General features: G+C 43.0%; 2 protein-coding genes across 4 annotated transcripts in view; both read left to right on the top strand.

Annotated features, from left to right (window-relative positions):
* Positions 1–6,455, top strand: part of ANKIB1 (ankyrin repeat and IBR domain containing 1) — an 81,582-nt gene extending 75,127 nt beyond the window's left edge. Inside the window, exons 18-20 of one of the 3 annotated variants that reach the window (XM_072327634.1) lie at positions 892–985; positions 2,834–2,967; positions 3,305–6,455. In XM_072327634.1, coding sequence (XP_072183735.1) covers positions 892–985; positions 2,834–2,967; positions 3,305–4,057 — 981 coding nt within the window. In that variant the 3' untranslated portion in view covers positions 4,058–6,455. Of the gene's footprint in view, positions 1–873; positions 986–2,833; positions 2,968–3,304 lie in introns of all 3 variants that reach the window. The other 2 variants (XM_072327635.1, XM_072327633.1) reach the window with 2 other exon arrangements.
* A 2,996-nt stretch (positions 6,456–9,451) lies between these two features.
* Positions 9,452–12,292, top strand: GATAD1 (GATA zinc finger domain containing 1). The gene is made up of 5 exons (XM_072329360.1): positions 9,452–9,760; positions 9,835–9,960; positions 10,041–10,100; positions 11,092–11,275; positions 11,932–12,292. Exons 1-5 carry the CDS (start codon positions 9,563–9,565, stop codon positions 12,120–12,122), a joined length of 759 nt encoding a protein of 252 aa, XP_072185461.1. The 5' UTR covers positions 9,452–9,562; the 3' UTR covers positions 12,123–12,292.
* Positions 12,293–12,455: the final 163 nt, after the last annotated feature.

The raw sequence follows: 12,455 nt of genomic DNA, 5'->3' as shown, positions 1-12,455 counted from the left end.
ACGTACACGGTCAGGTACTGGCCAAAAAAAATCCAGAAATTTGTGTTCAAGCAGCAAATTATCCTCTCAATATTAGCAGAGGAATTTACATGGAAATGATAATAAAAATAAGTAACCCTTGGGATCTTAGTGTAATATAGTCAGAAATGAATTTCTCCCATAGATATTACATCATTGGTAAATACATACAGCATGAGAAATTATAGTCTGCAGCAGTTCAGATCTGTGGGGTGTGGCTTATTATCAGCTCAGATTAGGCAACAGCAGGAGATTTGTAATTCATGGAATGAAAACCCATCAATAAAGCCATGATGGTTGCTCAGTGTGAGAGTGTCGGCTGTGGCTGTTCTTGAACCTCGAGCCTGGGAAAAAATATACCAAGTACCCACATGTACCAGCTGGCTTTCTGTATTTTTCCAAGCATGTATTCTATCAGCCATTGCTGGCAACAGGACCCAGACATGACCTATTGGTCTAACTCACATTAATTGCTTTAATGTTCTAAAATCACTAGGCATATGTTTACAAAAAACGTGTGTGTATGTGTGTAAAGTTTGGCATCGAGGTTTTTAAACACAAAAAGTGTACCTGGAATTCTTTAAAAAGGAAGATTGCAAGTATTAAAATGTCGGTAACGCCTCAACTATTTTTATTTGCTAATCCATTATTTTATAGGTTTAGGATTACCTGGTGATTGCTTTTTGGCTTTGGTTCTTATGTTGCATGATGCAACCTGCAATTTATGTTTCTTAAACCAGGTGATTTTATAATAAAACTATAAAATCACACATTTTAAATAAAAATGTGTTGCTTGTTGCATCAGAAAATATTACTGCATGCTGCCCTGTATTTTGTAACCTTTGGTTTATGCAGGAATATGCTGAATTTCAGTATCGGAGGAGGCACAGGCAGCGTCGACGTGGAGACATGCACAGTCTGCTGAGCAATACTCCAGATCCTGATGACCCCAGTGAGAGTACATTAGGTACGCTCCTGCCTGGGGCTGTTTACTCTCTCTTGCAGCTTCGGAAGTTGCTAGTAGCAACCACAGTGTGTTCTTCTTTGAACGTGCTTTAAACGAGTTTCAAATATATTGTTATGTTTGACAGAATGCGACATTAAGCCTTATTCTTGCAATTTTGTATGCGATTTCAGAAGAGCTGCTGACTTTAACCGTGGCTGTTGCACTTTTTAAAGAGTTATGCATTGATACTCCCAGTAACAAGTCTGTAGCTATTTAGGAAAGGTTTGCTTTCCTACAGAAATTTTGAAAGATGCATATTTCATATGCTAGTCTTATCTATACACTAGCTTTCTTAATGCAAATTAAAAGGACCAGTTGTGCCTAGGGTCTAGACAAGATTTCCTCTGCTACGGGATTGCTGGATGACAGCCATAAGACTGTATTACAAAACCCTGCTCAGAAACTCCTGCATTGGCCAAGTACTGGAGACAAGTTGGCATGAGCTATGACTGCCAGCACGCTGCTGTCCCAGGCAGAGCTGTGGCAAGCAGTGAAGGTCACTGTCACTTGGCTCTCTGTGCTGTCTGTGTCCTGCCAGGAGCTTTTGCAAAGGCACAAAAATAGCTCCAATCCAAATGCTCTTCTGATTCTGTTTCTTCAGAGATTCCAGGTGTGTGCTTCACTTCGGAGCCAGGCTGCAAAATTCTCATCTCTGTGTCTTACAAATTTAAGCCCCATAGCTTGTATTTTATAAACAAATGGAAAAATTAATAAATACGATCTTTATTTTAGAAACAGGAAAAAGAATCCTGGTGAACTTTGGTCTTTTGCTATAGCAAGGAAAATGCAAAACCATCTTACTAGTTTGAGAACTAGAATTCGACTAAACACGTGGATATTTTAGTGACAAACAGTGCGCACTTATATGGAAGAGAATTAGTTTGTCTACTGTGTTTCCCTTTGAGTTTTGAAGTGGAAAATTCCATTTTTCTAATTCAGAGTAGTTATTTCTATTATAATTTTTTTTGAAACAGTATTTTATTCCTATTTTTTGTTGGCCGCTTTAAGAGGACAGCAATGTTAGTGATTGCTGAAATATACACTAAAGCTCTGCTCTTAACTGTGCTGCAGTGTTACAGTAACAATTAATGTAGTGTTAGCATTACAGATGAGTTGTTGATGAGTTGATGAGAACAGAGAAGTGGGACAACACCAGCTTTAAGCCACCTGCGAATGAATTCCATGCTGTGTCCTTTGCTTAAAATTAAGTGTAAGCTCTAAATCACACTGAATTTCCATAGCATCTTTCAGGCCAGTGTCTAACTAATAGCAGAAAGGCACTGAAAATTGGGTATTAGTGAGGACATGCAGAGCGTCAACGAAAGAGGCAAAAGGACAAAACCAAACCCATGCACTTGGGGTTGAGTGCATGCTGGCAGCAATTTCCAAAAAGAATTGTATAGACAGATCATGATGGGTGACAGGTTGAGAAAGAATACAGAATACAGGTTGGACAGAGAGGCAATGTGCAGGAATTTTCAGGAATTTCCATAATTCATATGTATGTCTTGGAAGCATTCTGCCCCCCCACCAGTGAGCTTATGCTACTGACAACGTAGCACATTCTTTCAGAGAGCGAAAGAAAGCTATTGAGAGTAGAAAGGCATAAATGAAACAGACAGCATTGTTTTGTCTCCATATAGGAGTTGGTGTAAAATGGCTTGTTTGGGATAATTCAGTTTAGAGTGAATAAAAGACTGGAATTACACAGCTAGAACCCAAAAGGAAGGCAAGAGATTCTGTCAGTAAATAACGGTGAAGGCATTCTGGCTTGTTCTTCAAATGTATTTGTTTGAATTGCCCGTACAGACACTCAGGAAGGTGGCAGTAGCAGAAGACATGGCACTTCCATGGTGAGTTCAGCTTCTATGGGTATTCTGCACAGCTCTTCGCTTCATGACTATACCCCTGTCAGTCGCTCTGAAAACCAGGATTCTCTGCAGGTATCTCCCCTAATCTCTTCTCCATTCCCTCTGTTTTGCTTGCCACCTTCTGCTCTGCTTTTCTGTGTCATTTTGTCTCTGCAAATTTTCTTAATTCTTCAAAGAGAAAGGGAGAATCTAGGACAACAGCTTATACATTCTCACTGGTAAGAATTGTTAAATGATTGTTTTTGCAGCAATTATTGGCTTTTACTTTGTTGGCAACTGTGTCGGTAAAAAATGGTTCTGATAAATCATGTGTCAATTAATCGTAGATTTGAGACCAAATTACTTTTAGTCCAAAACGTGTTACGAGATGAAAGTTTTATTCTGAAAGCAACCTTATGTATTTCCACAGGCCCTGAGTTCTTTGGATGAAGATGACCCAAACATCCTGCTAGCGATTCAGTTATCATTACAAGAATCTGGCTTAGCCATAGACGAAGAAACTAGAGACTTTCTGAATAACGAGGCATCTTTAGGAGCAATAGGTACCTCTTTACCTACAAGATTGGACTCTGCTCCCATAAGTATAGATAACCCAAGAGCCGCTTTGAGCAGCTCTGAGCTGTTAGAACTCGGTGACAGCCTGATGAGACTAGGGGCAGGCAGCGATCCCTTTTCAGCCGATCGCCTTCATTCACACACCTGCAGCGATACCAGAGGTGGATTATACTCAACGTCTAGTGATGCTGATTCCAGTAGTCAAGATCCCAATACCAATGAAAACCTTCTTGGAAATATTATGGCCTGGTTTCATGACATGAATCCACAGAGTATCGCTCTGATCCCTTCAACAAGTACAGAAACGGATGAGGATTCACAGCAACCCAGTACTGAAGATGGGTCAGCGGGGCAGGCAAATGTTAGAGACACAGGGTTGGAGCTTCAGGAAGAGCATGCGCTGTTTGAGGATGCACTCAAAAATGAGGGCAGAGGAATGCAAACAGAGGAAAGCACTGCTGAAGAAAACATTATTCCAGGTGAAACAGTTTCACAGGGTGGTGATAACACCAGGGAAGTACCGAGCACCCTGGATGCTTCAGGAGGTGCTTCAAATCAGACTCCTCAGACCTCAAGCGAATGGATTGAACGTGTGCATCTGGTATGAACAAAAACTAAATCCAGAGTAAACGAGTGGCGGTGACAGATGGTACAGTATGTGGAGTAAGCGTTATGGAGGCTTTGATCCACACCATTACAGCTCAGTTGTAACCACTGACGTAACAACGGATATTTAGAGGTTCTCTTGAATTGTAGTTCTTTGTAATAATGTGAACCTTTCAAGGAATATCCTTTGCATTTAATTTGGTAGTACTTGCCTCTTTGCTCTCAAGAAAATGGAATAAGTAGGTTGTATTCCACATTCCTAATACAATGCGGCATCTGTTTAGCCTTAGGTTGATGATCCTTGACTTCAAAGTTCGGATTAAAGGCTTACACTGATTATTTTGGTTGTTTTTCCTAAGAAATAGTTTATTCCATTTTTTTGAGTTCACCAAAATAACACTTAGCAATTTATTTGGGGTTTTTGTTTTGTTTTCCATAACCTTTCCTCACTCATTTGTCGTTTTTGTTAGCAGTGTGAACTGAGGTATTTAATGCTTCTCTTTAGTACTGCTCCAGGAACAAGTTTTAGGGGATATTCCTTCACATTATAATCAAAGATTTTTTCATGTCTATTTACAGTCCAAACGTGCCAAACTGTGAATAGTTAGCTGGCAGTAGCCTGATCAAACAGGGCGGTGTTACTCTATCAAACTAATCCCACAATTCTTAGCAGTGAAAGAAACCACTGGGTAGCATTGCTTCTCTAAATTTAACTGGCATGTGTTGCCATGGTGACTGCATTTAATCAAATGTAGCCGGTATCTTAAGTTAATAAAAACCTAATGCTGCTGTTAAACAGTTATTTTAAATATTAAAATACAGTCAATTAGCAACAGCTATGCTGTATTTTAAGAGACACTTTAATGGAAGTGCAATCATAGTTCTTTGTTTTCATAATTCTACAAAGCATTCTATGCACTAATAGTGCGATTACTTTTAACGATAACATTTTATAAAAATATAGGAATACAGGATTTTCATATATTAGCCAGTCCCACAGTTAAAGTTCAGATAACAGATTCTGCTCAACATGTTACGGTGCCTTTGCCAAACCCAACTGGATAGTTGCCACAGTTAAACAAGTAATTCAGTTTCAGTGTCTGTTCTGGAGTAACTATGCTATTAATTGCAAAGACCTCCATACAACCACCCATGGCCTTGCCTTTACAGTAAATAACTAAATGTTTAATCAGTGTTTTTGCATAAACAAAACACTGCTAGGTATTTGTCCAATTGCACAATATTCATTTGCTGTGTGATTACTGTTTAGTGTTAAGAAAAACACACACAAAAAAACCCTCTTCCTAGTTGTTGTACCGTGAAAAATACTGGTTTTAGATTTGCTTAAAAGCATCAATCTACAGTTAGTGAGATACAATGGTACAGTATGTAATTACAACTAGAGTAAGTTGTTGAAATGGCTGTTTTAATTACATATAATCAAACCTTTTCATAACACGAGCAAATTACATACACTCCATTTTAAGTTTTGCTTAACTGTTACCAGAAATTTCTTGATATGATATAAAAGTTTATTACTACTGAGTGTGTATAGGCAAGTGTCATGATAGCAAAGTTTATGTATTGATTACTGTGAGTTCAAGTGAGTGTTTTGAATTCATGCAAATCCTGCTTTTGAACCTTGCAGTCTCAAGGTTCGTATAAGTACAAAAGGAAGTAAGAATATTTTACCCTTACCCCTTAAGAGCCTAGATCATTTTGCAAGCATCTTTAGAGAGAATGGAATAGAGTAGTCTCAACTCATTTACCAGCTGCCCCTTTCCTGACATAATCATGAACTTTTGGACATCTTTGCAAAATACCTATTTAAAATCGTTCTAGGGTATAAAATCCTTCAACTAAAGCAGTTCTTTGTGAACTATCAACACGAATTGCTCTGAAAGTTGTTTAGCTCACATGGCTTCCTTGAATTTCTGGGTAGGAAGATTCTCACAAAGATTGTGTGTATTGCGTTGGGATGTCTTGCAAAGCTACAGTCAGATACGTAAGAGTGCTCTCTGTGAAGATAGTGAAGTTTGTGGGTTCTGGTTTTTGTAATTTGGTTAGGTTGTGCAGTATATTCATTGTTTCCGTGTTACTCTTACGAGCATGAAATTAGCCTATTAAATTTGTATTTTCTTGGTACTTATTTTAACACCATAGTCATTGACTTTACAATTCAGAATAAAGTTTGGCAAGACTATTTTGTAAACCTGTTAATTTTATAATGTAAAAAATTACTCTAACCTTGAATTGTTATTTGCACTTTCATAGTCTATACTTGATACATTCCCACTTTATATACAAGTAGGATACTACAACCATGTAGATGTTTGGCCAAATGAATGCTGTTAATAATATGTAAAATTCTTTGATTAAACATTTATTACTTAAACTAATTCCGTTCTGTCTTATCTCATCTCAGACTTACTGTAGCAGATTCTCAAGACTGATGATAGAAGTTTTAGGGTACGTTTCATCCCAAGCCAGAATAGCAGGGGAACATAACACTAAGATGAATGTTTTGATTTGAAAGCGTAAGGTACCTTTAATATTCATTAAGCTTTGAAAATTTAAAGCAGACAGTCCCACTTCACTTGCTATAGCCACACTGTGCACATGGCTTTTTGTAAGCAGTAATGCCTTGTCAGTAAAAACAGTGGGCCTGAAGAATGTGGAGTTGTGGTGGTGTTGATCCTTGAAGAAGATACCATGAATTAGTGCCACTGACAGCTCGTGGTGCTGAGGCCTGAATGCTGCACTGAACACAGAATGTGGAAACTGATCTGTTTGATCATGGAAAACTTGGTGGTCTGAGTAGTGCTCCTGAGTTGTGCCACATCCAGTCTCTGTTGTCAGCAGGAAATTCCAAACTGTCCAAACAAACACCAAATGTTTCTGTTCATTGTTGCAGTAATTTAATTAGCTCCTTGAAACAGACGTGCCAAGATACAGGACAGCTTCTAAAATCCAGTGCACAAAGTTGGATTAGTCACTGCAAGGCTCTTCTCATCGTCTGCTGCTGTGGTGTCACTCGATATGCTGCAATTAGCAAAAGAAAATGAGTTCTACTCAGGCAGTGAGTTGTTTTGTTTCTAATGGCAGCTAGAACATACCAGTAGATATTCAAAGGTGTTTAAAATCACAACATGCTTCAAAACCAGACACCCCTACAGCCCAGTTTCAGAGCTTGCTTTGTCAAGGCTGACTTCACAATTGCACTTTCCTCCTCTTCTCCTCTCCCAGCACACACGTCATCCCACTGTAGTACTCACAGGGGCTGATAAGAATGGAATCCAACTACAGGTACAATAATAGCTAGTTTCTTTACTAAAAATTATCTACACAATCTACTTTGTATTACGCAATGTAGTGATTATTGTCCTTATTACTCTTCTGCAGATCAGACAGATCTGGACACGTGAAAGACATAGGGAAGCCAGTGGTGATGCAAAACCGAGTGTCATGTCTAACCTTTGTTCCTTTGAACTGAAGAGGATGTGCACAGAAAGGAGGAGGTAGATCCCCTGTTAGCACTGCATGAGATGTGTTTTCTGCCAGTCTTTGCACAAGGGCAAAGGAATGAATGAAAACTTTCTGCAGTGATACGTGTGCAGTCCAGTTCAAAACTATGCAGTAACATACCGTTCTCCAAATATACAACATGATACGCTTCAAGCCACTCATAAAGACTGCAGGCTGCACCCAAGGATCACATTATTCCATCAGCAGTGTAAAGGCTAAAAACCAAGAGCAGAGAATTGTTAGTGGAGCCACAATTCAAGTTCTGTTTGAAGACCCAGGTTAAAACCGCTCCAGGCACTGGATCCTCAAGAGCTGTTTGGGTGAAGCAGAAACAGCAACATGTAAAGATAACCAGTTAAGCAGGAAACCAGTATGTACTACAGGATTCCATTTCCAAGAAGACTTGGTGGTGAAAAGGTAGCCCCCTGTTCCAAAAATAAGTCCTAAGGGCCTGAGGACAACCACAGAAATACTGTTAAGAGGTGCATTTTCGCTTTCTCGAGAAGAATTATAGCAGTTTGAGAGTCAGACTTAACATGTTCTTCAAGAGCAAGATATGTGTCCAAGTGTTATCTCTGCCACTGCAATATGCCTTGGGCCAGAACCCAGCGACTTCTGAAAACGGGGCTGGTTCTTGGCTCCACCATTCTTCTGAATGAGGAATTAAGACCTACATGTTGACAAGATACATGCGTGCTATTCATGTGAGTAATAACTCTTCAGTACATTTCAAGAATAGCGTTTCTTATAGCTCAGGTAATTAAGAGGGAAAAAAAAATGCCCTAATAAGAGAGCTAAGGAGCACATGAACCTTAGCACAGGACCATGTGGAAACCCAGACTGCAGCAGTCGGGCAGTCATGCCCAATTACATGCATTCACAGCACAAATATTTCCAGACCAGCCCTCCAGGTGCATCCTCTGCAGAGAGACACAACGTTGTAATGATTCTTCAGATAGGAGCCAGCAGATACAGGAAGCTAAGAGGAAGGAGTGCAATTCAATTATTGCAGAATAATTAAGCTATGTAAGCAGGGGGATGCATGGAGCATATGTGGATACGCAGCACTTCTAATAATTAATCGTCACCATCTGAAAGCTCTCAGGAATAAACGATTCTGCACCGGTGGTCAGGGAGCGCTCAGCCAACACCAGGTGGAGGCCACGAGCAGGATGGTGATACCAAGTCCCACCACAGGGTGTCACTTTGTGCAGGCAGACCCCTGTGGGTTATGCCCATCGGCTACACCGTTGTTCCCATAGCACGCTAATGAAATTCCCTGTTCTACACGAAAGCGCGATGGGGGTTCAGCAGGATCCTATTCCTCTACCAAAAAAAAGCTGCAGAGAATAGTTCAGATCCGCTGCGTGTGGGGCAAAACCAATTTAATTTGCACCGAGGCAGGTTGAAATGACACCTCGCAGCCCCCACACTCCATAGCAGGCCCCGAGAATCATAGAATTGCTCCAGGTTGGAAAGGACTTTAAAATCATCGAGTCCAACCACAACCGAGCCGTGCTGCCCTGGCTCTTAACGACCCACTGCTCGATCCTGTCCCTGAGCACCACATCCAAAGGGCTTTTAAACACATCCAGGGATGGTGACCCAACCACCTCCCAGCGGAGCCTATCGCAGTGCTTAACAACCTTTCTGCGAAGAAGTTCCTCCTGATATCCAACCTAAACGTCCCCCGCCGCAACTCCGGGCCGTTTCCCCTCGTCCTGGACAGCCCACCCCCGTCCCTCCCGTTCTCCCCCGGCCGTGCGCTGTGCCGGGCCGGGCCGCCCCCCAGTGGCGGTGTGGAGCGGCGGCCCCGCACGCAGCAGAGGGCAGGGCCCGGCCGCGCTCCTCCCGCCGCGCCGCCACGCAGCGACATCCGCCGCCGGCGGGGAGGGGCCGAGAGCGAGGCGGGCTCGGCGGCCGTGCCGCGTTTCCCCCCGTGTCCCTGCCAGGGGCCGCGGGCCCCGCCGCCGGCCGCAGGATGCCGCTGGGGCTGAAGCCCACGTGCAGCGTGTGCCGCAGCACGTCCTCCTCCATGTGGAAGAAGGGCGGGCAGGGCGAGATCCTGTGCAACAACTGCACGGCCCGCTCCGCCCCGCCCGGGCCCGCCGCCTTCGCCACCACCTCGGCGGCCGCGCAGCACAGCAACGGCGGCGGCGGGGGCGGCGGCGGGAAGCAGGTGAGCGCCGGGCTGCGGGCGGGGCGGCTCCGGCGGCGTTCCCGCTGTGTTCACCCCTCCGTCCCCTCCTCCAGAGCAAGCAGGAGATCCACCGGCGGTCCGCGCGGCTGAGGAACACCAAGTACAAGTCCGCGCCCGCCGCCGAGAAGAAGGTTTCCACCAAGGGCAAAGGCAGGAGGCACATCTTCAAGCTGAAGAACGTAAGGCGCTGCCGGGTCTGGCCACCCTGCAGTTCTCTGGCTTTGCTTTAATGCTCTTCCATCTGTGTTGTTTTCCCCAGCCCATCAAGGCCCCTGAATCCGTATCCACCATCATTACCGCAGAGTCGATCTTCTATAAGGTATGGCCCGTGCAGATCTGCCCACCAGAAGGATCTTACTGTCTCTGCCTCCAGTTTCAAGTCAGCAGGGAGGTGTGCACAGAGCTGTGTGTGCAGGGCTCTGCACCGAGTGCTGCATGTGGTGAGGTCCCACAGGAGTCACCCTTGTCTCCTTGTGTTCATCAGCGAAGTAGCAGCTTTCCAGGCTCCCGCCTGGGCTGTATCTCAGTGGTCCCACATGCCCTGGCAGTGAGGTGCGCCAGCTGCTCCAGTTTAAGCAGTGTTTGGACACTGCACTCGGAAGCAGGGCTTGAGTTTTGAGTGGCCCTGCCTGGAGCCGGGAGCTGAACTGCTTGATCCCCTTCCAGTAGTCCAGTCTTGACAGTGCAGAGACTGCAATGTGTTGCACAGTGTTATGACACCAAGTGATGTTGGCCTTGCTGTGCAGCATCGCGCACTGACTGAGCACCGTGTGACATCTGACCTTATCAGGAGGTGGCTGTGTTTTGGGACTGCTTTGCACACAGATAGGTGAACTTCTTCATGTGCAGAAAGCTGCTTTCCCTGCACGCACAAGGCGATTGCTGCTATTGCTTTTTATGGAAGGTGGCATCACACTACTGACATAAAACCATCGCTGCTATGCAGGTGGGAGGTGCAGTGTTGTTGGGAAGGAGGGAAGCAGAGCAATTGAGAGCTGGTTCTTTGAAGGTGGGTGAAGCCAGGCTGCTCCATGGCATTTGGCAGGCAGAGATGGTGAGGAGTTACCTGTTGAGCCTCAAAAACAGTTCAGGGACTGAACTCAAAGTTCCAGACATTGGGTGGTTGTGGACAGGTCATGCTGGTGTGACAGTGCTCTGGTTTGTGCCACCTTTCATTGCATGTGGGAAAACTATGGCTGTATTGAGACTGGGGTAATTTGAGATAGTGTAAGGTCATGATATTCAGCATATGAAACAGAGTGAAGCTTTTGAAATCAGATTGATTTGACTTTCATTTGTGTGCCTTCTAGGGTGTGTACTACCAAATAGGAGATGTTGTTTCGGTAGTTGATGAGCAGGATGGCAAAACGTACTACGCCCAGATCCGTGGGTTTATCCAGGACCAATACTGTGAAAAGAGTGCTGCGCTAACATGGCTCATTCCTACACAAGCCAGCCCCAAAGACTGCTTTGACCCCGCATCCTATATCATAGGTATTCTCTAAGCCTTCATTTCATACGACTGCTTACGTGTTCCCAGACTAATGCAGAGTTGTAACTTTAAGTGAGCTTCATTGGTTTGTCCTTTATGTCATTCCCACACTTTAGACCCTAGTCCTGTAAGCATTTACTTGAATACTTTTTCAGGTTTATGTATGTGAGCGGCACTGCTGCAGTGAGTGGCCTTGTTTACTTGTGCTCACAGGCACAATTACAGTGTCAAAACTCTAAGGATCCAACTACTGCTACAGGTAGAATTCAAGTTATTATGACATCAACTAGATGTGCCAGTCCAAGCTGCTTCTTCTGGAGTGACCAGAATTAGTTGATTTTAATCTTGGATATTTAAAGTACATTGTGTACAAGCACCGGCATAGAGAGTGTTCTGCAGCTGATTATGTATTAATAAGTTGAGTAAATCCTTCTGACAGGCAAGCACAAATAGTATAGTATAGTATAGTATAGCATAGTACATTAAGAGCATGTTCTTCAAATGGGAAAAAAATCAACCCAGCAGAAATAAAGAGGTTTCTCACTGGTGCTGTAGCCTCAAATACTGTGCAAAGTAGTTTTGTATCGTCTTGGGCTCTTCAATTTTATGCCTTCAGAATTTGTATTTGAAAACCCTTGTGTTTTTTTTTTTTCCATAGGACCAGAAGAAGATCTCCCAAGGAAAATGGAGTATTTGGAATTTGTTTGTCATGCACCTTCAGAGTATTTCAAATCTCGATCATCTCCCTTCCCTACCGTCCCCACAAGACCAGAGAAGGGATATATATGGACTCATGTAGGACCTACTCCTGCGATCTCCATTAAAGAAACTGTTACCAATAATTTATGATTTTTTAAAGGAACACTTTGGACCAGTTATTTGCAATATATTCTCAGGTCAAATCCCATAGGAGAAGTTTTTTAAAAAAAAAAAACAACAAAAAAAAACAACAATAAGGATAAAATGTTCTGTTTACTTTATGGATGATGGTATTTATTTTAAAATACATCTCATCTTTTAAAACGAAAGTTGTTTTTTTTCCCCCATGTTACATATTTTGTAGGCGTTACTGATCGTTTTGGGAAAACCCACAGATTTTCATAGCGTCTTCTACTTGGATAAGCAAATCAATTGATTTCTGAACGTTGACTTTAGTGCTCTTGTTTCCTGGTTTCCCAGAAG

Source organism: Excalfactoria chinensis, chromosome 2 (assembly GCF_039878825.1).
Source record: "Excalfactoria chinensis isolate bCotChi1 chromosome 2, bCotChi1.hap2, whole genome shotgun sequence".
NCBI lineage: Eukaryota > Metazoa > Chordata > Aves > Galliformes > Phasianidae > Excalfactoria > Excalfactoria chinensis.
This window is presented reverse-complemented; position numbering and strand designations above follow the sequence as displayed.